This window comes from Pteropus alecto, unplaced genomic scaffold, assembly GCF_000325575.1.
Source record: "Pteropus alecto unplaced genomic scaffold, ASM32557v1 scaffold5, whole genome shotgun sequence".
Lineage (NCBI taxonomy): Eukaryota > Metazoa > Chordata > Mammalia > Chiroptera > Pteropodidae > Pteropus > Pteropus alecto.
Genome location: NW_006441953.1, coordinates 32,535,296 through 32,562,442, shown reverse-complemented (window position 1 = coordinate 32,562,442; position 27,147 = coordinate 32,535,296). Strand labels below are relative to the sequence as shown.

The 27,147-nt window shown below is 49.0% G+C and overlaps 1 protein-coding gene across 1 annotated transcript in view; it reads right to left on the bottom strand.

Moving 5' to 3' along the window:
* POLN (DNA polymerase nu) overlaps positions 1 to 27,147 on the bottom strand; it is an 86,390-nt gene that overhangs the window by 37,281 nt on the left and 21,962 nt on the right. Inside the window, exons 7-14 of the mRNA XM_006919110.3 lie at positions 26,570 to 26,638; positions 25,336 to 25,396; positions 24,618 to 24,682; positions 15,236 to 15,319; positions 14,836 to 14,931; positions 8,660 to 8,716; positions 7,712 to 7,765; positions 7,058 to 7,123 (exon numbers count right to left, since the gene is read on the bottom strand). Of these exons, the coding sequence (XP_006919172.1) occupies positions 7,058 to 7,123; positions 7,712 to 7,765; positions 8,660 to 8,716; positions 14,836 to 14,931; positions 15,236 to 15,319; positions 24,618 to 24,682; positions 25,336 to 25,396; positions 26,570 to 26,638 (552 nt within the window). The remainder of the gene's footprint in view (positions 1 to 7,057; positions 7,124 to 7,711; positions 7,766 to 8,659; positions 8,717 to 14,835; positions 14,932 to 15,235; positions 15,320 to 24,617; positions 24,683 to 25,335; positions 25,397 to 26,569; positions 26,639 to 27,147) is intronic.

The window sequence follows — 27,147 nt, the reverse complement described above, 5'->3', positions numbered from 1 at the left end:
AACGCCCAGCGGGCAGAAAGGGGCCCTGTCCCATGGAACTCAGTCCAGTGAGGGAAGGAGAAGCGAATGGGCAGTCAGAACACACGGTAACGAGCACCATGAGTGGGGAGGGCAGGGGATATCTAGGCAGGACTCCAGACCGAGGTGCCGATAAATCAAATGTCGATTAATGAACTAGTCAATGTTCACAGAACATAAAGAACACAGGGCTTTCGTTGGATTAAAAATGATCAGATGGGAGCTTCTACTTCCCTTGGAATGTCTACAGCCGACAAGGAGGCACTCCCATCCTCATACTGAGGAGAAGACGGGTTATCTATGACGTCATCCCATTCTGGAGCCCGCCTGAGAGCTGAGCGTCCAGCAGAGAACTGATCAGTGCATGCGTGTGAGGACACTACCAAGGGCAGCGAGACCCACCCAAAGCGGTTAGCAACAGCGCGGGACCCTCACGCAGGGCCAAGAAGAGTCCCCACCGGCCATTCCCGGGAACTGATAACTCATGGGACAACGGGCAGAACACTCAGGAAGGCCTTCCTTCAGGAGTGGGGCCAGCCGCCAGCCTTAGAGGACGCGCTTCTCCAGACCTGCTTGCAAAAGCAAGACCAGAAAGCGGCGAGCTGCTTCCAAGGAATGTGACTCACCCCGGAACAAAGCTCAGGGATGTTCACAGACGTGCAAGCAGGTGCGTCCCCCAACAATGTCACTCCACACTGCCTGGCCCCCGAAGATTGCCAGCCACACAAAGAGGCAGGGGAATGCACTCGCCATGAGAACGGCCACCTCGTGAACCTAACCCGTAATGGTCACAGATGTTGAAACTGCAGATAAGGACATTAAAACAAAAAAACGCTTATTATAACTATTGGTATATTTGAAAGTTGCTAAGAGAGTAGATCATAAAGATCTCATCACAAGCAAAAATAGACTGTAACTAAGTATGGTGACAGATGTTAATTAGACTTATCGTGGTGATCGTTTTATAATATATGCATATATCAAATCATTATGCTGTATACCTGAAACCAATATAATGTTATATGTCAATTACAGCTCAATAAAAAAATACACTTTTCTCTTCATAGCAAGCAAATACCACTTATGAACATCACTATTATGAGTGTTTACAAGCTCTTCTGTAAATGCATTACACAAGGGCTATCACATCCATTCCCTAATAACACACTCTTTTCAAAGCATCATGCACATACAGCTCATTCTTATAAACATCTTTATTACATGTGTATTTAAACACTTCTCTAAATGCATCGCAGGATGGCAAACATCCCTTCACTTGAAAAAAAAAAAGAACAATGTTGGAGTAGTTACACTTCCCAATTTTACTAGAAAGCTACAATAGTTGAAACATGTTATTGGTATGGTAGACCTTTAGATCAACTGGACAGAACCGAGAGCACAGAAGTAAACACTTATATTTATGGTGGATTCAGTTTTAACAAAGGTGCTGCGGCAAGTAAATGGGAGAAAGGATGGTCTTTTCAACCAGTGGTACTCAGACAACTGGACATCACGGACAAGAAGATAAATTTAGACACGTGCTTCACACCAGAGACAAAAATCAATTCAACATGGATCATAAATCTAAAGGTAAAGCCAGAAACTATAAAACTTCTTGAAGAAAATAGGACAAAATCTTTGTGATCTTAGTTTAAACAAAGATTTCTAAGATGTAAACCATGATCCATATGAGAACACATTGATAAACCAGAATTTGTTAACATTTAAAACTTCTGCTCTTCAAAAGATGGTGTTGAAAGGATGAAAAGAAAAACCACAGACTGGAAGAAAATATCTGCGAAGTGTATGTTTGAGAAAGGACTTGCGTGTAGAAAATACAGAGAACTCTCAGAACCCAGTGGTAAGAAGACGAACAATCCCTAAAACAAGAGCAGATCTGACCAGGTGCTTCACTGCACAAGAAGAATGTATGGCAGATAAGCACATAGGAAGATGCTTAGCATCTTTAGTCACTAGGACAACACGATGGAAACTGTCTATGAGAAGGGCAAAGGTAACGAGGCCGACCATGTCAGGTGCCGGGGGCATGGGGAGGAAGTGGGACTCTCATACGCTGCGGGTGGGAGTGGCGAACGGTACAACCACTTTGGAAAACTGTTCGGCTGTTTCTTAAAAAGTGAAACATATACCTAGCATTTGACCCAGCTGTCCCTCTCTGTGGTGCTTACCCAAGAGAAGAGAAACTGTATGTCCATATAAAGACTATGTGTAATAATGACTCAAACTGGATAATATCCCCAAACTGGAAGCAACACAAATATGGATCAACAGGTGAATTTATACACATGTCATGTTACACGGATTCGAAGGAATACAACTGAGCAATAAAAAGGAACGAAGTACTGAAACACAGAACAACATGGCTGAACCTGAAAATAACCCTAAGTGAAAAAAGACTATACACTGTCTGATACACTCTTTACAGAAAATGCAAACTAATCTATAGTGACGGAAAGCCAGTCGGTGGTTGCCTGAGGACCTGGTGGTCAGGGTGGGGGAGGGCGAGATCACAAGGGGCACAAGGGTACTTTGGGGGACATGTTCACTGTCTTGAGCGTGGTGATGGTTTCATGGTCGTATATGTATACAGAAACTTCTTAAATTGTTTGCAATATGTGAAGTTTATTGTGTGTTAATGATACCTCAATCAAGTTGTTAAAATGAATTTGAGTTTCCTATTCCTGGTAAGATACTGTAAGCACAGTCCACTGAAGGCAGCTGTAAACCTGGGCAGAATACATAGGGCAGCGATTTGAAAATCTGATAAATGAACATCAGCAGGCAGACTGGAGAAGCAGACCAGAATTTGCAATTCATCATTTCTTCCTCTTGGTCCTTCCACTTGGTCCCAGACATGGGACCAGTGGCGTAAAGTGTGCAGCAGAATAGGAATATTAAAGCCTCAGATTTCTAGCTGGAAGAGCAAAAGAAGGGGGGGGGGAGTGCCAAAGAACCAGAAATTAACTAGGGAGACCACAGAGAGGGAGGGGCTTGGGCAAACGGCATCGAAGGGTTGTTTATAAACCACTGGGCTCCGCCTCGAGCGGCACATGTGGAGGTATCACCCTCAATGGCATACCGAGGGCTTGAGAACAGAACAGACAGACCACAGCTCAGTTCCTAGACTGACTCCTGGGTGGCCATCACTTGGGAATATCTGAACTGGTCCACGAAGGCTTTGAAAACTGAACATACATTGGAACCACAGCTCGTGGAAGGCAGGTCACAACTTGCAGCTTGAACCTAACCAGGTTGATGGCCTACTAAAACAAAAATATCAACATTTTAATGGGATTCCTAAACTATCATAACAGTATGTTCAAAATGTCTAGGATACAGCCTCAAATTACTAGACACATAAAGAAGCAGAAAAATCTCAAATCACATGGGAAAAGACAATTAAAGGACACCAAAGGTGATACAAGATGATACAGATGTTGGCATTATCTGACAAAGGCTTTAAAACAGCTATTACAAAATGGTCCAATATACTTATTACATCTATTACTGAGACTGGAGTCGAATCAATTGAATCAACAATTTCCTCCAAGTTCTTAAACAAACCGTAACCTGTTAATGCTTCGTCAAAACGTCAAAACATGGGAAGGACGCAGGTCAACCAAAGACAAAAACATTTATGTTTTCCTGTTATTAGAAATAATCTCAAAGCAGAACACAAAAGTGGGAGGGGGGGTCAACCGGTCCTAATAACTTTCTCTTAGGAGGGCAGATGTGTGTGTGAGAAAGCAACTTTCTGGAAATGTCGAAAAACAGTTGTAATCTGATTTTTAAAAATATTAAGTGCCTTTCGTGCACTTTCAACAAAAAAATGTAATTCAAGCTCTAGCCATTTTATGGCACCGTCACGGGACCTACATAGCCTCTGGTTAAATAACGTACGGCTGGATTCAGGTTTTACGTATAAAAAGTGAAAGCACAGAAGTGCTGTAAGAAAACACAGTGAACGTCTGAACAGCCTCGGAGCCAAGGAAGGTCGCTCTAAGACGACACCAAGGCAGAAGCAACGAGAGACCGGTACAGGGAACGGGAACGCCACCGCAGACAGAGGGGAGGCACCGCCACACGGCGCCACGGTGGTGGCAGGAGCCAGAAGTGCTTTGGGAGCCAATTTGAGCCAATCTAACCACAGCTACCAATAGCGAAAACGTGGTGTCCTCTGCCTAGTAATTCCACACCCGACATCTATGCCACAAAGTACAAGCACCGAGGCCCCAGGACGCACGCGCACGACGTTTGCTGCAGACTTGCTCCTGGAGGGCGGGGACTGGACCCGAAGCACAACGCGTCAGCCGGAAGAGGAAGGCTGGGGAACAGCGGGAGACACGTGGCAGGAGTGACATGGGACTCTGTCAGAGCCTGCAGGGATGGAGTCCATGAGCCCTTGCCAAAAGGAAAAAAGCAAGAGGCAGAAAAATAAAACTCCAATTCTGTAAAAAAAAAAAAATAATGACGATGACGTCATCACCTATCTCTATGTACACGTGTATAGATATGTATCAGTCTGTAGAAGATTTTACCCCAAGTCTGGGGCGAAATACGGATGCGCATTCTAGGTCGCTAGCATAGGCTCCCATGGGCACCGGGACGGAGGGTCGAGGCTGACATCCGGTGTGGTGAGGCAGTGTGTACAATAAAAATGACACATACGATGCAGTCCCATTCATGTAAATGTGTATGCGTGCACATGCGTGTGCGACTGTGCGTGCATAAAGAGGTAAGCTACAGGACAGTCACCAAAGGTTAATGATGTAACTGTTATCACAGGGCTGTGGAGTTTGAGGTGACTGTTATAATGTTATTTATATTTTATCTATTGCTTGACTTCTTTAGGATTATCGTATATTACTTGTATAATAAAAAAGCCATTTTAAGTATGATAAACACAAAATTTAAAGGGCAAAAGAAAAATGGAGAAAAATAATTCAACATTTTACAAAGGGTTAATCTTTCTCATATAGAGAGCTTTTCCATACGTATAGGAAAAATTACATCCTGTAGAGACATAGACAAATGACATAAACAGACAATTCATAGAAGAATAACTGTTTTAGGGTCAACCTCACTTAATTTTCAAAAGAATGGAAATTTAAAAATCAAGCCAGGAAATGATAACCAAAACGAAGACTCCTTTAATTGGCAAGGGTATAGGGGACCAAGCATTTCACACAATGTAAAATATCTTTTTTTCTGGAGGACAATTTAGTAATGTAATGCCTTAAAAATACACATATACTTGGACTCAGAAATTCTATCTCTAGGAATTTATGCTATGAAAATCATCAGGAAAATGTACCAAAAATATGGCATCTCAGTATAAAATAATTAAACCTGGAAACGATGAAAACGACCGTCAGCAGAGACAGCCGGTGCGCAGCGGCTAACGCGGTGACGTCGCAGGCGTCCGGCTGAAGGTGCAACCGAGTGCGCACACTACGCTTACATCTCCTCTTCCCAAAAGGTCAACCGAAATACCAGAAAAATAAGTAAGTAAAACCAGAGCATCGCTGAAGGCCTGGGAGGAGCGCTACCCACAAACCAGAGACAGTCCCGGAAGAGAATGAACCGGAGACACTAGACAGTCCCGGAAGACAGTGAAGCAGAGGGGGAGGCTAATCTGAAAGCATGGAGGGGAAACAGGCACTTAGAACCCCCCAGGGGAGGAAACAAGGGCCTCCATAAACGTGCGTCTTCCGGGGGGAATTCCTGGAGACCCCACCAAGGAGAGGCAGCACGGACAGGGAGAAGGGGGTGGGGGAACGAACTGAAGGCCAGCGCAGGGGCAGCGCGAGCTGTCAGACGGGGCGGTACCAGGATCAGCGGAACTACAGGTCCCGCTACTTGTCAGCGGGATAAGGACCACGAAGAGCTCTCGAAAGTGGGATGTCCAAAATGAGACCCTCTCGCAGTGGGTTCAGTCCCGAGAGACAGACAGCTGGTGAAGGCGGTGACCGCGAGAGGATGTCCTGCACCAAGAGCCAGAGCTCCCACGACCCGGTGGTCCTCCCGCCCCTCTGGTCGGCCACCTGCTCTGCATGTGCCACCGCCAGTGATGTAAGGCCCGGCGGGGTGTGGGGAGAGGGCGGGCGCAGACAGGCGTGGACGAGGGAAGAGGAGACAGGACCTACAGTTTATATTCTATAAGCTTCCACAGTACTTGAATTTCCTTACCGTGAACACATATTCGTGTGTATATGTTATATAGTGCATCCTTAATTCATACATTTAAGTAATTCAAATATTTAAATTAGATTTGGATCAATATTGATGTATATCAAGACATCTCACATAAAGTTAAAAAGCATAAAATAAAAATATAGTTTCGTAGTAAAGAGTATTTTATAAATACTTGTGCTTAGCAAACTCTGGAGGGGTAGACACCAAAATTTTAACCACAGTTAATTTTGCATGGCGGAACAGATGGCGTTTATTAGCTTTCTTTTTTTTACATTTCTTTTCCATACTTAAAGAGCTGTTCCTGTAATGAGGCGTCTTTAATTCAAAAATATAAAGCCATTTAAAAAGTTAGATGCTCTAAGTGTTATTAAAGCCGAGTCCTATATCAAGGGTGTTTACAGTGGTTTTCGTCAGAGGTCACCTTCAGCGACAACAAAAATGGAGGTCGTCATCATAGCATCAGATATTTTAACACACTTCTGAAAATCGGAAGCTACCTGTCCAGTACGAACCCGGAAATGGAGGACGGGGTGGGACTGGGGCATCTTCTGTTGCCCTCAGCACTGAAGGCATGACTCTCTGGATGGGAAGAACCCCTCACTAACTCGACACTTTACGATGGCATGGCCATGTGTCCTGTTCCCCCACTATGTTCCCCAAACACAGCAGTGCTGAATAAATGTTAACTGAATGAACAGAAAAAACACAACCTATCAGCCTGGGGTCCCCTCTTAGAAATGGAAAAGGCACAGGCAAACACGCGTCTAGGCAAACTTCAACTCCAAGGCCCGGAAACTGCATTTAACAAGGAGAGCAAACTCACAGGGTGCTTGGCCGAGAGCCTTCCGGTCACAGCTCCAGTCTGGTTCCACGTGGAGGAAATGGTGCCCTTTATTAGTCAGAAAGAACCAGTTTAAGCTCTGACAACGCTGGGAAGTGACGAATGGGCTGGAACCGCAGCCTCTTCCCCCCACTCCCACCCCACACACTTGCTGCTCCCCTCCAGGGGCCCTGCACCCCAAGCCAAGGTGTCCCGGGTGTCACGGAACTGACGTGTGATCAGGGTGGGCAGAGGAGCAACCCCCTAACTGCGGCAGGACGTGTGGTGTTCTGTGCATGGAGAGGGGTGCGCTGGGGCAGGCCGTGCACCCCCGACCGCGGCTGGGGGCCTCGGACTTCACTCAGCCCCTCTGAGGGCTCCTCATGCACGAACTGAGCGAGGTCTCCCTTAAGGGACCGCAGAGAGAAGATGCAGGGATGCACGAGCAAGCCCGGGGCCGGCAGCAGGGCCTCCACAGAAACACCAGGCCCCAGGGCATGGTGGCACCTCTACCAAGAAGCCCGAATGATACCAGAACCACGGTTCGTAGTTTCGAGAGTATTAGATTATCTCCTCATTAGCTAAAACGTAAAGAAGCTCTACGTCTATCTGAACTCGTGTGTAAACCGTATTTCTAATATTTTTAGCTTCAGTTACCTTTTTCATGCAAGCAAGTAGTCCGTCTACAAAGGTTGACTTGATCTTGTGGACCTAAATTACAAAGACAAAAATAATCGTTTTCTCTGTTAAATATTTAAATAGAAACGAGGGTCAAAGCTGTGTTTTATAGAGCGTGAGGCATGTACCGCTGATGTCACCTCAGATGACTCCAGGAGGCCCTGAAGTGGCCTTACGTGGTACCCAGAATTTAATAACAGTACCCACAGAGAAAGGTGTCACCCTACCCCTTTTAAAATAAATTTCTCACTCTGGAATCATTCTTTTACAGAAAAGTTGCGAAAATAAATGGAGCGCTCCCACATACCCGTCACCCAGTGTCCCCTACGGTGGCCCTTTCAGTCCTCTTTCAATCCTCTCGTCACTTCAAGGAGAAAGGGTCAGTGGCCACCATTATGCTCTCTCAGCTGCCCGGCCTTAGCACAGACAACAGGTCACACGTTCAGTAAACAGCTGACCGCTGGAGTGAGCGACGGCCAATGTTACACACGTGGCTCACGAGCTCAGGACAAACGGCAGGCATGTGAACAGGGAGGACGAGTAGCTGGCAGGGGGAGGGGACATGTCAGTCAGCGAGCGTCAACACCAGATGGTAAAACGCAGCTGCAGGGCGATTCCACCGGCCCGGAAACGGGGACAGGAGGGTGCTGTCGTGAGGTGTCATGAATGTCTTCGTCACACTGAAGTCCGACAGCGACTCACCCGACACTTCCTTCAGAATCGTCATCTGTCCTCTTCCACTGGTGGAAGCAGGGCTGGCGCAGATGTGAGTCAACTCATGTTGGGCACGAGCCGGCGGTGCTAACCCAGGGTCACTCCAACGAGCTATGTCCCCTTCACGACCACGTCAGGGCTACCTCGGTGATTACAGATTTCCGTGCCATTTGCTTCCCCTTTGTCACCAACTTACAAAGAAGTTTAACTCACCTGCCTATATTCCAAAATTATCTTGGGTAATGGATGAAGGTCTTGCAGAGCTTTTAACTAAAGAAAGAGAATAAATACCACCAATATCAATCCTTCATTTAACTCTGACATCTCAAACACTTATTTTCAGCCAGAGAAAGGCCTAGTAAGAAAATGGGCTACACTGAGCATATTTTCCAAAATGAAGATGCATAAGAAACTCAGTTCATCAGGCTTCTTAACCTTTACCCCTTACAAACTCATCGTTGACCCCATGGGAGCTAAAAGCACTTTGCGTGAGTTTAGAAATAAGATTCCTCATGAGATTCGGATTAGTGGAACCTAAGTCCAGGGCATGCAAAATGCCGCGTGGGAGAGTAGACGGGGAAGCGCCCACAAAGTGTACTGCGCTGTCTAGGAATGCCCAGCATCTGGACCCCCGCGGACAGTCAGGAAGGCGACACCGGAACGCCACTACAAGTTAAACATTTTCAGAAAGTCGAAACATACAGCAAAGGGCCAGGTCACAGGAGCACTGTTTCTTACACTGTCACGAAATGAACACACTTGGGTACTTCGCCCAGATGGACTATTCCAGGCTCCCCAGCAGGTCCCTGCCCCTCCCCCAGGGGCAAGCACCACCAGCGAGGCCTCTGCTTCCGGTGTGTGAACTTCCTGTCAATTGAGCAGGGCAGGACCTTTTGTGCGTGGCTGTCGCTCAGCCCTGTAGTTTCGAGGTTCGCCGTGTTGCTGTGTGAAGCAGTCTTCACTATGTGGGCTGCTGTATTCAGCTGTGTGACCGGCGGACAGCCACTCACCCATGCCACCACCGATGTCATGTGGGGGTTTGCACGCTGGGCCGCTACGAACAGGGCTGCTGTGGACACTGTGGAGCAGACTCTGGTCAACAGGTGTCCGTGGCTCTACGGAACATCCGCGTGGAGGGGACGGGGAGCGCGGGGTCCCCTGTGGCGACACCAGCCAGTTCTCCAAAGTGAATGCACCAGTGTGAACCCCCTTGGCAACACGTGAGTCCAGCTGTCCCACATCCCTGTTAACGCACGTTGTCCTAAGTCTTCATTTCAGCCCTTCTGGTACACTGAAGCGGGATCTCACTGCAGTTTTGATGTGCAATTACTCAGTGACTGACGAAGTTGGACAGTATGCGAATATTTATTGACTAATCGTATCTCTTCTTTCATTAAAGCCCTGTTCATGTCGTTTGCCCATTTAAAAAACTGGTTTGCGTCTTTTTCTTCTTGATTTGTAGGAATTCATCAGTCTAGACAGGGTTTTTTTTAGTCAATTATATTTACTGGAAATACCTTGCTTTTTTTACTTGTTTAATGGTGTCTTTTCATGAACAGAAAGTCTTAATTTCACTGTTGTCCAATTTGTCATCTTTCTTTACGGTCGGTGCACTCTGCGTCCTGTCTGAGTGTCCGCCTCGAGGTCTTAGAGACGCCTGCCTATGGTGGCTTCTACCTTCTCTATGGTTTGCTTTTACTACGCAGACATATGAGCTATTTGGAACTCATTTCTGTGTATGGTGCGGAGGAGGCGTCAAGATACGCTGGCCCTCGTCGCGCAGGTAACCAGCCCACTCGCCCGCTGCCTGGCAGTGCCAGCCTCTCAGCGGCCATGAGACTTACGCACCCCCGTGGGGTCTGCGTGTGGGTTCTCTGTCCTGGTCCCTGGGTCTATTTGTTTATCCTCGAATCGACACTACATGGCACCGCTTCATTAATTCCTAGTCATTTCTATTGTTTGGTGCCAAGTCTTGATATCCAACAGACTAAGTCCTCCAATAGTGCTTTATTTCCCAAGGTTATCTTGCTGCTTCTTAGTTTTTTGTGTTTCCATGTAAATTTGGGAATCAGCTTGCCAATTAAAAAAAACTGCTAGTGTTTTACTTAGAATCATTTTGAATCTATTGATCAATTTGGGTTAGAAGTGACAATGTAATTTTAATGTAATAGTGTGAACCACGGAATTGTAACACTCTCTGAGTAACGACTGAGGACAGAGTTTCGGCCAGCCATACAAACAAGCAGGAGCGCCAACCTTGGTGTCCCCGGAGCAGGCACCGCCCAGGGGAGGAACTGCGACTCGGCACAGTCCAGAGTTGCTGCTTCTCTTAGAAAAGCTATTCCTAAGGTGATGAACGTGCACGATCCTGCTTAGGATCGACTAACTCTCCTTATCCGAAACCTGACTCACGCAATGCCTTCCTGGCCACAGACTCCCTGCGTGTCTCCAGTGCAGCTTTCAGAGAGCTCCTGGAAAGGACTAAGTGTTTGACCTCATAAAAACCCCAGATAAAGCCCTCCCAGAGTTAATGATTGGGGCGGGTGACCCTGGGACAGCCACTTGGCAGCTTTATCAAACGCTCCGTGCGGCTCCTGACGCCGCATTCTCCTCTCCTTTCTCTCCCTGGGGCCACTCTGCGGCCTCTCGATGGCACCTCCTCTCTCTCTCTCTGGCTTCTAAATGGCAGTTTCTGAGTCCAGTTCTGGGGTTATCGCTGCTGATTGCTTATTAAAATCAGCTAGGGTGCTTCAAAAGCATGCCCGTGACGGGGCCGCCAGCCTGCAGACTGACCCCACGGATCAGTCGTGGGCCTGGACACAAGTGTTTGTCCAAAGCTCCTGCCAGGGTAGAGGGCCACCACCCCAGGCGACTTTAGTAAAAACTGGCTGACCACCTCCAAGTGTGTCTCCAGCACAAGACTCCTCCTCTCAGGTCCAAGGGCTGTGCGACATCTCTGTGTCAAAGTCCCACGAACACTTCCATCTTAACCTGTCCAGGACTGAACCCCTGACTCTGACCCCCGCTCCGAATAAACTGTCCCTCTCCCAGTTTTCCCAAAGCAGTAGCCATCTCTACTGGTTCAGGTGCAGAAACCAGAAACCACCACCATTTCTGACTTTTGTCACAGGAGATTCGACACAGAGTTCTTTTCTGTTATAAAAATGTTCTGAAAATCCCCCTGCTTTGCCCAGCTTCACTGCCATCACTTGGACTACTGAGACATTGGTCCCCACACAGTGACAGCCTGTCTCCTCCATGCCCTAGCCAGCCAGCTATAAGACACACACCACCTGTGAGCACGGCCGGGACGCAGGCCCCTCGTGCCATGACTTGCGGGCCAGGGACGTGGAGCACAGGAGCACGCGCTCCTCACCGGTGGGAACGCCAAGTGGTGCGGCCACTGGGGAGACCGTCTGAGGGCTTCTGACAAAACTCAGCACACTCTCGCCACACGATGCAGCAACCCCGCTCCTTGATACTTAGCCCAAAGGGTTAAAAACTGACGCCCACACGAAAATCTGTGCCCAGATGTTGACTGCAGCTTTACTCAGAAGCACTACAAGTTGGAAGCAACCAAGACGTCCTACAGTAGATGAATGGCAAATACACCGTGGTCCATGCAGACAGTGGACCATTATTCAGAGATAAAAAGAAATGAGCTCTCAAGCCATGAAAAGACGTGGAGAAACCGTAAACGCACATTACTAGGTGACAGACGCCAATCTGAAAAGGCTACAAATTGTGTGATTCCAACTCCGTGACATTCTAGAAAAGAATGCACAAAGGTCAGCGGTTGCCGGGTTGGGGCGGGTGGGGGGTGAGCAGATGGAGCGCGGGGAACTTAGGGCAGCGCAACCGCTCCGTGGGGGTCTGGACCCGTGGGTACGCGACATTACGCACCGGTCCAAACCCGCGGACGCACAGCACCAAGAGGGACCCCTCGTGCAACACTGTGGGTGATGACGACGTGTCAACGTAGGCTCGGGGACTGTACCATCTGGGGGGGATGGTGACAGTGGGGGAGGCTGCGTGTGCATGCGTAGGAGACAGGGGTGCCCGAGACGTCTCTAGCTTCTGCTTAATTGTGCTGTGACCCCAAAACTGCTCCAAAAAGTAAAGTCTAATAAAACCATAGCTAAGGCCACAGCTGCACCCTCACTTGAACGTCTCAGGCTGCCCATCCCCGCTGGGGTCCACAGCCTTCCCTGGGGAAGGAGGCCAGGGGCAGAGGGATGTAGAGAGAAGGCCTAATTTTGAATTCAGAACCACACATGTGCTGCCTGGTAAAAGTTCATCTTTTTTAAAAGCACAGGAGAGTAGGACTTGTTTAGTTAAATAGGAAAGTAAAGCTAATACGATTTATGTCAATCGTGTCTTTGTGAAAAAAATTGTCAGTCTTAATTCTGCCCGCCGGAAAGCAGGGGCCGCCAGAGGAGAGTCGGTCCTCCCTTCCGGTGTCGCTGGTTGTCTCGAGATGCTAAGGCAGGAAGGGAAGGGCAACACTGGTGCTCGTGCTGGGACAGAGAATCATCAGCCCGAGACCCCTGCTCGGGCGCGGCTCTCCAGGTTGCCACTGGCGCCGGGACTGCGGACACGCTGCCGCGTGGGACACGGGCGCTGAGAGCCACACCAGTCTCCGCAGCAGGCAGGGCCTGTGCTCTGCTGCCCTGCGCTCCGTGAACAAGCAACAGGGGTCGTTCAGCCCCAGGTGCCAGCCGTGGGCCGTCTGTTCCGAATGCAGCGAATGAGTCAGCGGGGACCTTGCTCCCTGCAGCCTCCCTTCTTGGGGAACACACAGGCAAGGAAGCGGGGTGACCGCCTGTGATGGCGAGCTGTGTGCAGAAACCGAACCGGGGTGAAGAAATGGGTTGCGACCGGAGGCCTTACTGCTGCCCGCGTGACCAGAGGAGGTTTTTCTGATGGCGGCATGGGAGCTGACCATCAGAAGCCAGCCTGGCACGATCTGGGGGGAAGAGTCTGTGGCCTGAGATGGGGCAGGGCCGGCCCACGGGCCTGGGGACACGCCCGATGGCCTGGTTTTATTCTAAGTGTCACAGGAAGCCACTGGAGGTCTAAGTCATGGGGGCAACATGATGTTCCAGAGCTTCAGAGGACCACGCTGCCCCGGAGGTGACGGGTAAGAAGCAGGAGTGCGGGGAGCAGACAGGAGGAGGCGTAGAAGGCTCTGGAAGGGCCTAGGCGGAGGACGCAAAAGCAGTGACTGAAGGCAGAGGGAAGCAGGCAACTCGAGACATGCTTTGTAGGCAGAGAACGTATGACTTGCTGAGGGGTGAGGCCGAAAGGAAATCAGCCATGACGCCGAGGTTTCCGGATGAAGAAGCTAACAGGAGCCAATTCTTATTGGTTTCTGAGAGCTTATGGGTCAGGCACGGTCCTACGTACTGTTTTACACACACACACGCACACACACACACTGAATCCTCACAAGGTCCTAGTAGGAAACTACTATCATCTCCCTTCCTCTACAGATCGGGAAACCGAGGCACGGAGTGGTCCGGGAACGCGGTCCAGGCTGTGAGGGTGGGTGTGGTGGCAGCCCGGGGCCCTCGCTCCCGCCACCACGGGCTCCCAAGGACACGGAGCAGGACAGACCGCTCCCTGAGGTGGAAGTGAGGCTGGATTCAGGGCCCTGCAGTGAAGGAGCATCACTCCGCGGCTGTCCGAGACTCACTCAGGAATGGCCGCCTGGGCCACCTGAAGGCCAGGGGTGGGACAGCCAGCAGAGGGGCTCCGCCAGGGCCGAGACGAGCAGAAAGTGTCGTGCTGGAGACAACACGCACGGGGCAGTCTGGAAGGAGGGTGACGGTGTCCAGTGCCGGACAAGGCACAGAAGGCACAGACCGGGGCGCCCACAGCCACTGTCACCAGAGGGACATGAGCCCCATCCACTGAGCCCTGCTCCGCTGCTTCCGGGCGTCCGGCCGGACTCTGAGCGGCCGCCGTGCCCAGCCACTCTGCTCCAGCAGACGCTCCCTACTCCCTGTCTTTTACGAAATGTCTCTCTCCCACGAGAAGGGGAGCTAAAGTTTTCTAAAATGACAGTGGGGACAGGGGCAGACTGGTGACCTTTCCCATTTCCAGTCTCTTGTGGGGGCATAAAACAGAGAGGCTGTGACTGGATTGTGAAGAATTTGGTTTTCAGAGCAAAATTCCACCAAAGTCTTCTTTGTAGAAAATCGAGCCAACTGGTTGCTTCTGGAAACTACTGTCTGCTTCCTTCTCTTTGCGTCATAACCAGGAGGGGAGCCACGGGGTGGGGGTGACAATGAAGCCGAACGGCTCCGTGGTGTGGGCCGCTGAGAGCCGGCTCACGCGTGGTGTAGACACGCTACCGCTTCAAAAAGAAAGGGACGTTCCAGCCTTACCACAGCCTCGGACGTGGATGGGGGTCTCCGCGGCCCCGTTCTGGGAAGGGTCTGTCCTGGACTCAGCAGGTGCAGCTTCAGCTTGCCGAAGAGGACCTTCAACAGAAGGATTGCACACATGAGAGGGTCCCAGAGGTGAGGGAGAGCTAGTGTCACCACAGCAGGGTGAAGGCCGCCGGCCAGAGGAGACGCCGACTTCACACCCAAAATGCTTAGACTTTGATTTAGGAATTTCTTGGAGTTAAAGGCGTTGAAGTCATGAATCTCCGTGTGAGAGAACACGACCAACTTACACACTCTTCAGACAGCCAACATAAAATATTTATAGAGTCGGACTAAATCTCCCTTTAGCCCCTGAATAAGCAGCTTATTTTATAAAAGCACCGAAACGCAGCTTTACCTCTCGGAGCTGATTACTGCTCCTTATGAGAAACTCTTCTCCTGCAACAAAGTGGGCTTCCTGCTCCAGCTCCTTGAGACGAGACTGAATGTGACAGACATAAACTCGTCAGCATCTGTCACAACTTAAGATGGTTTTATTTGTTCGTCAAACAATTCCCAGCAAAAGCTCTTATAAGAATAAAAAATAACCTATAATTTACCAAAATGGACATTAAAAAACACACATTTTGACTCATGGTGGAACACTGAGGCTCACAGGATCACTCTCCCGCAAACCTAAGGAAGCAAACCGAAAGCAGCAAAAATAGTCAATAATTCACCAGAATGAGGGAGGGAAAGAATGGATTTTCCAGCAATATCATGACAGGAAGGGAGACCGAGCATCGCACTGTGAACATCAAGACGCCCCAAGTCCCCTGAGGCAGAAGACTCAGGACCCGGCTGCATGGTGACCGAGGGCGGTGGAGGCCTTCCTCTGACAGGGAGGGCAGCCCCGGGGGCCACCAGCGACAACGCTCTGTGGTGTGGACAGCCACACCAACCGAGACCGGGCCACAGCCTGGGCTGGCGGGCTGAGGCATGGCTGGGCCAGGAGAAAAACTAAACACGTTACGAAGCAGCCGATGGGGACGGTGCTGGGCAGCGCAGGGCACGGGTGGGGAATTTACAAACCCCTCGCAACTGTTGCAGTCAGGAGAAAAGCAGAAAGAGGCCAGGGCTGACTGGCCGACCGACTTTATTTAATTTTTTACTTTTAAATTATAGTTGACATTCAGTATTATATTAGTTTTGGGTGTACAGCACAGTGGTTAGACACTTATATAGCTAACAAAGTGACCCACCCCCATAAGTCTAGTCCCCACCTCGAAGGCCGGGACTTTAGGAAAATAATTATGAAAAGAAAGAGAACAGAGTCTCTATCAGACCAGAACTGCCTTTAGGCTGAAATTCTGCAAGTAGTTTACAAATAGGGACCAGAGACACTAGGAGCAGGACAAATATAACACAAAAAAAGTAGTATCTGGGCAAAAAGAAGAATCCAGAAACAACCGTCTCAGTTAAAGTATGCCCAAACTCTGTAGTTAAAGAAACAAATGATAGGAAGAAAAATAAGGAGAAAAGCATTAACGGAGAGATAATGGATTCCTTCAGGAATAAGTCATGCCTTAGGTCACAAAAAATTCAGTAACAAATTGCTTGGTCTCAAAGAATTATGAGAACATGAGCTTCCAGTTAAAACGGCCCAGTACGCTCGCACAGCAACGCGTTCCCTGCGTTTAAGCACACAGCAGTAACGGGAAGTGTGGACGGAGAACAACACAGTTTCAGACGAAACAAAACATTAGCACCTCTTCAGAGCAGAAACGGAGAACTGCAGAGCAGCAGCCAGGCCGGCAGCCTCGTCGTGCCGCGGGACAGACCGAACGTGCCCCATTCCCAGGGGAAGCGGGCCCAGGTGGCAGTGGTCACCCACTGCCACAGACACACGGCTCCAGCACAACCGCACTGCACGTTCACGGTTCTGCGGGTCGGCAAGGCAGTGGGACTCAGCCGGGTGTGGGTGCTGCTGCTGGCCTCGTGGCCTTGTGGCCTCGGGGGTACAGGTTTAAACATCTTTCAGTAAATTTTTTTAAAAAATTGTGCTAACTGGCTTTTGTTTTGATAGGAGTTCTCTAGTCTGCATGTTAGCCCTTTTCCATAAGCATTAAAAACACAGTAAAAATCCCAGCAATTTTCTGAAGAGCAGGTCACACAATTTTATACAACAGTACAAAGAACCGAGAATAGCCCATTCCACGGGGAAGGAGAACGAAGATGGAAGGTGACCGCGGGAGAATGAAGATGGAAGGTGATCCAGAGACACGTCACACAGCGACAGCAACTGAGCCGGGGAGCACGAGCCCAAGGACAGGCGAATGAACCTGTGCCACAGAACAGAGTCCCGGAAAGAGCCACACGCACACGCAGTGACCTGACTCGTGACAGACACTACACCGGTCCCCCTTATGCATGGGGCACATGTCCCAAGACCCCCAGGGGAGGCCTGACACTGCGGATGGACCATACCCTACGGATACTGTGTCTCTTCCTATATGTGCAGACCCATGATGAAGCGTAATTTATAAATTAGGCGCAGCAGGAGATTAACAATAATTAATAATAAACAGAGCAGTGATAACAAGAGACTGTAAGGCAAGTTGCGACTGCACTCTCTCTCCACGCCCTCTCGTCTCAGGGGAAGTGCTCAGGCTTCTCTGCCTTGTGCCCTAACCGCCAGCATCACTACGCTGGTGCCTTTGGGCCATTACCAAGTAAAATAAGGGTGAGTTGAACACAAGCACAGAGATTCTGTGACAGTTAATCTGATCATTGAGACGGCTACTAAGTGACTAACAGGCAGGTACACAGCATGGATATGCTGCTGGACAAAGGGACAATTCTTGTCCCATGTGGGACAGCATAAGATTTCATCACAATACGCAGGCAGTGTGCAATTTAAAACTTATGAGTTGTTTATTTCTGAAATCTTCCATTTCATATTTCCAAACCCTGATTAACTTCAGGTAAGTGAAACCGCAGAAAGCGAAGCTGGGTAAGGGGGGGCTGTAATTCGGTGGGGGAGACGATGGCATTTTTAATAAATGATGCCGAAATAAACGGAAATCCATTTGGGAAAAAATCTGAACTGTACTTTATGCCATATAGAAAAATTAATTTGAAACAGATGATAGGTTTAAACTAATACAGCTTATAGAAGAAAACACAGGAGAATATCTTCACTCTTAACACATGAAAGTTCTTAAACATTTAAAAATGGCTCACTGGACTTCATTAAAATGAAGATTCTGTTCATGAAGAGACACAGCTATTAAGAGAGTGAAAAGACAAGCCACAGACACAGCCCCGCCAGGCTCTATGGGCCACACATAGTCTCTGTCATATATCCTCTATTTTTAGTTGTTCCTTTTTAAAAAATTGTAACAAACACCCTTAACTTGCAGGCCACAGGATGGATCTGGCCCACAGACCACTGTGTGCCAAACCCAAACTGGAGAAAGCATTTCCAATGTACATTGCAAAGGACTCACAAATAGAATATGTAAAGAATTCCTACAAATCGATAAAAAAAATCAGTTAACATAAACTTTAAAGTGGGTAAAGCAGTTGAAAAATTGTATTACAAAAGAACATGTCCAAAATACCATGAAGCATACGAAAGGTGCTCGATATTCTTACTCATGAGGGAAATGCAAATTCAACCCTCGGCGAGACAGCTGCCGACCACCGGAAGGCTGAAGTGAAAGGGCCTGCCGCGGAGACTCTGGCGGTGAGGACGTGGCGGACGGGCCTGGAGAACGTCACCGCCAGCCTGAGAGGTGCTGGAAGCACCCGCTACGGGCAAGCACCGGCGCACCCTGTGGCCCGGAAGTCTACTTCTGTTTATAAAGCCAAGAGACAGCAGCACCCACGCCCAGCGCAGGTCATGCAGGCGAACCTTCAAGACTGCCACGATCACAGCACCAACGGCAGGGGACATAAAGAAGTGATGGCACACTCTTACAACAGGCGCGATGCAACAGTTTTACTGGAATGCACTTCTGCTATGTGCATCCAGACGGGTGGACCCCACAGGCAGCATGTGCACAGAATGAGCCGGAACCAAAGAGCCCACGTTGTGTGGGCCCATCTACAGGAAGCTCAGAATCTCTGGGGACAGGGTCAGATTAACCGTATCTCTGGGGTACAGACTGGAAGGAATCAGGAAGGAGCATTCTAGGTACTGGAAATATTCTAGATCTTAATCTGGGTGTAGGTTACATGGATGTGCACGTATGTAAACATACACCAAGCTGTACACTTAAGATGTGCACCAAGGGGATACTGGGAACATGAAAGAGGAGGCAGCGCCTGTGAGGTGAGACGCGTCTCCCACCCGGACGGCCATCGCAGGCACAACCTGTCTGATGAAATCATTCGGGGACTCGAGTCTGTGGAAGGCTTGCAACTTCAGGGGAAGCCATGGAGGGTAAATCGCAGGTTAATTTTGATCCGTTTCAGCTAAGCAGTAGCTGCCATCCCCCACTCCAGCCACGGGGCGGGCGGCTGCGCACGTGGTCCTGGAGAAGCCTACGTGCAGTCCGCAGGGACCAGGGTGGGCAAAGAGGGCCTTTCCTGCAAACATCAGGGATCTGCGAGCTGGTGGGCGACAGCTGCTTCTAACAACAGACATGCAGACAAACAGGTAGGGAGCGTCATTGTTGTCGCTCCCCGCTTGTTGCAAGCCCCGCCCCTCCCAGCTGAAGTGACTTCCAGAGGGTGAAAAGGGCTGGCACCCTTTCTCTCCACTCCCCCTTAATTCTTCTCCTTCTTCCCTTTTGGAAGCTAAACATTTAAGACAAGGACGTTCAAAAACAACTGCACATACAAGGAAAACTAGAAAGTGACTGTGCGTGCCCAGGGAACATCTCAGAAAAGACCTGAGAAGATCTTAAAAGTTTACTCCTCGGGTGGTCCTCGACACGGAGACCACCTAGAGTAAACAAATAAAGAAAAACAATGAACAAAAATAACACACACACTGAGCAAACCCTGGGGAAGGAGGAGAATCTGATTTCCAGAGATATGACATTATTAGATTCAAGTGTCCAGTACCCAGCAAAAAATCACAAGGCTACCAAAACAACAACAAAAACCAAACCAAAAAACCAAAAAACAAAAAAAAAAAAAAAAAAGGAAAAGTATGGCATATTTGATGGAAAAAAATCAATAGAAACTGTCCTTGAAAAAGACCCAATGGGAGATCTAATAGACAAGGACTTTAAAAAAAAACTATCTTAAAGAAGCTCAAAGAACTAAAGGAAGATGGGAAGAGAGTCGAGAAAATGATATGTGAATAAAATGGAAATATCGGTAAAGAGACAGAAAAAGTAAAAGGAAACCAAAAAGAAATTCCAGAGCGGAAAAGTACAATAATTGAAATAAAGTACTCCTCAGAGAGATTCAAAGGCAGACTTGGGCAGGAGGAAGAAAGAAACAGTGAACTATAAGAGAGAACAATGGAAATTACTGAAGCTGAGGAACAGAAAAAAATCAAAGAAAAGTAAACAGGACCTAAGGGACCTGTGGACACCATAAAGCGGAGCAGTGTACGCGCTGTGGGAATCCCGGATGGAGAAGAGAGAGAAAAAGGGGCAGCGAGAATATTTAAAGATACAATGGCTGAAAACTTCTCAAACTTGATGAAAGACATAAATATAAACATTCACACTCAATAAACTCCAAGTAAGAGCCAAAGAAATCGTAAAGGAAGAGAGAATCTTAATATTCCTGTAACCAGGAAGGAGACTGAATCAGTAATCAAAAATCCCCCATCACAGAAGAGCCCTGGACCCGATCTTCCATCCAGACCACGTCAGCGGGACGCTGCTGCACCTTCTTCTCGCTCACGTGTTCGCTGGAACAGCACTCTTAGTTTCCTTCCGGAACTTGTCTTTGCATTCACGTCCTGCCTGCGTGTGCGGTGCGCGAGGCCTAGCTTTGGCCCACCTCGAGTTTCGACGTGCCTTCGTTTCTGGAACTAAGCATTTCCAGCTTCCGATTTCAAGCGAGAGACGTGCAACTCTTCTCTTCATTTGAACACTCGGAGGCCATTGTAGGGTTATTTATTGGCCCGATTTCAATATTGTTGTGTCTTAGTGGACAGGAAGACCCAAGGAGAGGCAGGGAGATGTGGGAATGACCGGTTGGTGGAACAGTCGGAACACACACAACCTTTATCTATTAAGTTTGCTGCCTTATATGGACATAGTTCCTGGCATCCCAAAACAATTACAACAGCAACATCAAAGATCATTAATCACAAGTCACCGTGACAAATATCATAATAATGAAAAAGGTTGAAATTTTGCATGAATTACTAAAATATGACATAGAGATATGAAGCGAGTAAATACTACCAGAAAAATGGCATCGACAGACTTGCTCAAGGCGGGATGGCCACCAACCTTCCATTTGTAAAAATGCAGCATCTGTGAAGCACGAGAAAGTGAAGAGCAATAAGACAAGGTGTGTCTGCACTTCGGAATTAACTTGGCCAAGAAGGTGGAAGACCTGTACGATAAACACCACAAACGCTGCTAAAAGAAATCTAAAGACGCAAATCAACAAAAACGCATCTCATGTTTGTGGACTGGAAGACTTCATATATCAAGATGTCAACACTACTCAAAGTGACCAACAGATTCAGTCCCTATTGAAATCCCAAAGATATTTTTTTCAGAAATAGAAAAACCCATCTTAAAATTCATAATCTCAAGGGACACCAAGTATCCAAAACGACCCTGAAAAAGAATAAAACTGGAGGACTCACACGTCCTGATTTCAAAACTCACTACAAAGCTACGGTTGTCAAAACAGCATGGCGCTGACATAAAGACAGACATACAGACCAAGGGAACAGACAGTGAGCCCAGAAAGAAACCCTTGCATACACGGTTAGATGATTTCTGACAAGGGCGCCAAGCCCACTCCGTGGGGGAAGGACAGACAATCTTTTCAACAAATGGTCCTGGGAAAACTGAACATCCACACGCAAGAGTGAAGCTGGACCCTTACCTAACGCCACATGCAAAATTAACTCAAAGCGGGTCAAGGACCTAAATGTAAGAGCTAAAGCAAAACTCTTAGAAGAAAACACAGGACAAACTGTTTATGACATTGAATTTGGCAATGATTCCTTAGATATGCTACCAAAGACATAGGCAACAAAGAAAAAATAGAAAAGTTAGATTTCATGAAAATTTAAAAATTTTGTGCAACAAAAGACACTATCAACAGAGTAAAAAGGCAACCCACAGAATGGGAGAAAATATTTACGAATCATATATTTGATAAAGGATTAATATCCAGAATACACAGAGAACTCCTAAAACTCAGTAAGAAAAAAGTAAACGACCCAATTAGAACATGGGCAAAAATTGAAAGGATATTTTCCCAAAGAAGATAAACAAACGGCCAATAATCACATGAAAAAGTTCTCAGCATCACGAATCGTTAGTGAAATGCAGATCAAAAACACGAGATAGCACCTCACACCCATTAGGATGGCCATTACCAAAACACAAACAACAAGTGCTGGCGGGGCCAGGATGTAGGGAAATTGGAACTCTTGTGCACTGTTGGTGGGAATGTAAAACGGTGCAGCTGCTATGGAAAAAGTACGGTGGTTCCCCCCAAAATTAAAATCATAATTACCATAAAATCCAGTAATTCACTTCTGGGTGTATATTCAAAAGAATTGAAAGCAGGATCTCAAAGAGATATCTGTACACCCATTTCACAGCAGCATTATTCACAACAGCTGAAATATGGAAGCAACACAAGTTGTGTGGATCCATCGAAAGATGAACGGATAAGCAAAGGCGGCATACATACACGACAGAGAACTGCCCAGCCTCACAGCGGAAGGAAACTGCCACAGGCCACACCACGGATGAACCCTGAGGACACCGTGCCCAGTGTAACAAGCCCGTCACAAAAAGACAGACTGTATGATTTCACGTATATGAAGTAGTTAGAGTAGTCAAAATTATAGAGACAGAAAATACAGTGGTGGTTGCCAGGAGCTTGGGGGACCCCCGTTAAGGAAAGAGGGGAATGGGGAGTTGTTATTATTCAATGAGTATGGCGTTTCAGTTTTGCAAGATGAAAAGTTCTATCTCCATGGCTGGTGCTGACGGCTGCACACATGTGAACATGCTTAATACCACTGAGCTGTGCAGTCAGAAATGACGAAGCTGGTAAATTTTACATTAAGTGTATTTTACTACAATAAATAAAAAAGATTTGCGCTGTTCATTGCATATAGTTTTTCTTAATGAAAAAGTACATAAAAAGAAAAAAATCCTTTCAGATGGATTATAAACCTAATTGCAAAGGCTAATGAAAATAGCTTTCAAATATAACACATGAGAATACTCCGTGAGCTTGAAAGAAAAACTTCTTAAACAGATGCAAAAAGCACTAAGCATAAAGAAAAAGACTGATAAATTACACTACGTTAAAAATTAAGAACCTCTGTTCACCATCATGGGAGCAGAAAAAGGTAAGATGGAGAGGGAGGAGGAATACGTAGCAGGCTTGGAACCAGAGTGTGTCAGGTGTCCTACAGATCAAAGAGAAAGATGAAGCCCTCCATATAAAGATGGGTAAAAAACGTGAGCAGAAGAGAAACCTCTCGCAGGCAAGCGTGATGAGAAGCTATTCGACCTCCTTCGGAACCAGGAAACTGGAAGCCAAACTCGTAACGCGAAAGCATTATGCCCTCGCCAACGTGGCTGCTATTAAAAGTGTGATGGCCCGTGAGGGAGAAACTGGAAGCCAAACTCGTAACGCGAAAGCATTACGCCTTCGCCAACGTGGCTGTTAAAAGTGTGATGGCCCGTGAGGGTGAGGGTGAGGGTGCGCAGTGACAGGACCCCGTGTGCAGTGCTGGCAGGTGCGCCCTCGGAAAACAAGTCGGCTGAGCAGTGCCACCACCGTGCCCCCACCGGCCGGCAGCCTCACCCTGCCCGGCCCCCAGAGAAGCGCATGCTCAGGTCCTGGCCACATGCTCAAGGGCGCGGCGTGGGCCATAACGACTGTAGACTGCAACAACCCAGATGCCTCTCAGCAGGGCGACGGGGTGGTGCCGTGGAGGAATATGGCACCGAGCGACGCCACCACATAGGTGGAGTACGACACAGGCCGAGTGAACGAGCTCAGGCACAGCTGTCAACTTACGGTCGGAAAGGAAAGCGAGACGCTACGCCTCGGCGCTGAAGCGGGCAAGTGAAGCAAAGTGTAAACGTAGGAGGACAGCACGTGGGGATGGGGCCCCTCCCCCAGCAGGCAGCGGGTCTGGGGCACAGGGCACGAGCCCTCCCGGGAGCTCCACGCTTCCACCTAGGAGACGGGTGTACCGGAGTTTTAAAATAACTTAAGTGGAACACTTTAATGCATCTTTTCATGCATCTTTCTGCATTCCTCTGTATTTTTTATTTTTCAGTTAGGAAGTGTTGTTTTTGCTTTTTTTGAGACTCCAAGAAATCCATGAATTCCCCTCACCAGACTACAAGGGGCAATGTCCCTGTGGGAACCTAAGTTCTCGGGTCACCGAGCATCCGCGAAGTCATGCACACACCCATGGTTGTGCTGTCATGCTCCTCTACGTGCTTCCCCTGCGAGGTGCTTGCGGCAAGAGTCAGAGACAGGGACAGCTCGGCCCCCAGTCCAGGGCGAGAGGCGGGAAAGACAAGGGAGGTCGCTCCAGGCTGGCCGTGGCAAGTGACCTGTCACGCAGAAGAGCACCGACAACACGACTGGTCTCAATAAAAACGTACCCCAAGAAGTGCTGAGGCCCTCTGCATCTCTTCCTTGTTCACCCGAATGGTGTGGCTTTCCATCACTGTGATCCGAAAAGCAAAGCAGATAAGAAAACCCCGCACCAGCGCGTGGAGGCCGTGGACAAGGGGCAGGGAGTGGGCTGCACGCCCTCGTTAGGGTGGTGGTGACAGCTCCCGCTGCGAGCCGGCCCAGCCAAGTGTCTGCTCGGGCCAGACTGGAGCCCGGCAGTGCCGGTGGTGGGCACGGGGGCGCACAGTGGCCAGCCACCCTGCACGGGGAGCTGCCCCAGCAGGCCCTGGGCAGAGGCGGAGGAGAACCCCGCCACAGTTCTCTGAAGGGATCCCATGAAGGGGGCGAAAAGGACAGCACGCCAGAATCAGGGACAACTGCTGACATCTCACACATCCAGGCGTCCTCCCGGATGGCTGCTCTGAGTAGCATGGGCCATCACCCCTGGGCTAGGGCCGGCGACAGAGCCAGACGGCACGGGAGCGTCCCCTAGGACCCAGATGCCAGAAACTTCTAGTCCTACTACACCAAGGGGGATGCGGCCCAACCCCTCCTGTTACAGACGGGAGAATAAAGGGCCCACGACCTCGTCAGTGCCCGTCCTACTCTACTTGCCCTGGAATAAGCTGAGAGAAACAGCCCTTCCTAAACAGTGCAAAGAATTCTCTAGAAAGATGACTGTACATCACCTTTATGGTAGCATACCTGCCAAAATTGGTATCAGAGGAAGCTCCAAAGTACAAAATAGTTGCCATAAACCGTAAACCTGTTTCACAGGAAGAAAAACCAGTGTTACCTTTGAATGATCATTTCTGCCTACCTTTGGCTGAACGGCCTCGCTCTGTGAAGCTAGAGTTAGGGCACCTCACAGGCAGGAACTGGGGCTTCCTGCCCCACAGCCACTCCTCTCCCGGCCCCCCTTCCTCGGGAAACCCCTATTTCCTTCAAGGATCCTATTTAATGGCCAGACCTGGTACACAGAAATAGGTAGGACATGCCCACTACCAATTTTCTTTAATTTTTCCCATTTTTGAGTGTGATTTAGGTGTTTGTGGATTTGTGCTCTTCCATTTCCATTTCAGAATAAGTTTACAGAATTCCCAAAAACGTGACTAGAATTTTCACTGATTGCGCATTGACTCTGCAGGTTTATAGGTTAATGTGGTAAGAAGCGAGACCCTCGCCTCAGGTCACCTCCACCGGGACCATGAAGCTGCGCGCCATGCACTCGGTCACCTTCCGTGCCCTCTCAGGGTCTCCGCTCTCCCGCTGCCCTCCCGTTCGTGACCTGCCCCTCCAGGCCACGTCACCTGGGCCCCTTCTCTGCTCTCAGGCCAGTTTTGCCCACTCGGGGCAGCAAGTGGGTTCCCTCTCCCCACGCGGCCACAGCTTCGGGGGCCTGGCTCCTGACCAGCAGCCCCCTGCAGGCTGCTGCCGACTCGGGTCCTGGGAACGGCTCGCCCTTCGAGCCCAGGGCTGGGAAAGCTGCCAGCCAGTGCTTGTCCCCAGAGGCTTTTCCATCCTTTGCTGGCTCCCTTATCCCTGCCCTCGCCCTGGACAGAATCCCTTCATTCAACTCTTCTCGATTGTTTCTGCAAATGCCCTCTGCTTCCTAATGAGACTCTAAGCATTTCACCATTAACTAAAATAAACTCAGCTTTTGTTAGCTGCGGCACTAGAAACATTCCATTTGAATTGGAGGCTTCTAAAAAATGCTGCAGTTGTTGTCCACCCTAGAAAACATTTTAAAACTCCGGGTCTTATCATCTGGACCGCCCTGTGATGCAGTTGACGTGGCCCTAGAACTCAATGCTATTTCCCGCACATGCAGAGGCACCACGGGTGTCGCTTCCTGCGAGTACGGATGGAGTGACAGGCGCCCCCCGACGGCCGGTGAGCGAGGTGCCCGCTCCCCGGAAGTTACAATGAAATGCCTTGCCTTCAGCTGAGAACAGAGGTCCATTGTAAGTCTGTAGAGTGTCCTCAGGTTCGCACATATGTTCTGATTCTTTAAAAGATCAAAAGTATTAAAAATTAGGCAAACTTGGCGGCAGTGATCACCTCAGTTTGGAAGCGACACATCTCACAGCACTGTTTGCTGCTAGGTCGCACGCGTCTTTCCACGGCAGACACCACACATCTGTCGCATCGCCGAACACCCCGAGCAGGCGCGTTCCCACGCTGTGGAACGTACTGGGCAGATGAAGCTACCTGGCGCCTGACACCTCCTCCCAACCTGCTTTTCTCCGCATTCTACAGGTAGTGAGCCACAAGGAAGCCAGTGCCCATGGTGTGAAGACCACGCGTGGTAGGGACAGGAGGACGTGGACCTGGCCCCTCGACTCCCACAGCCTTCGCCCACCAGGAGCAAGCGGAGGAGCCCCCGGGCACGTGCCATACTGCCATCCTGTCCTGGACCACACAAACACTGAGTCTCTGGGGGTGGGCTGAGCCCCCACCACTCGGCCTGCCCCGAAGCCAGCATCGGCACCTCCCACCAAGCACCGCCCTCTGCCA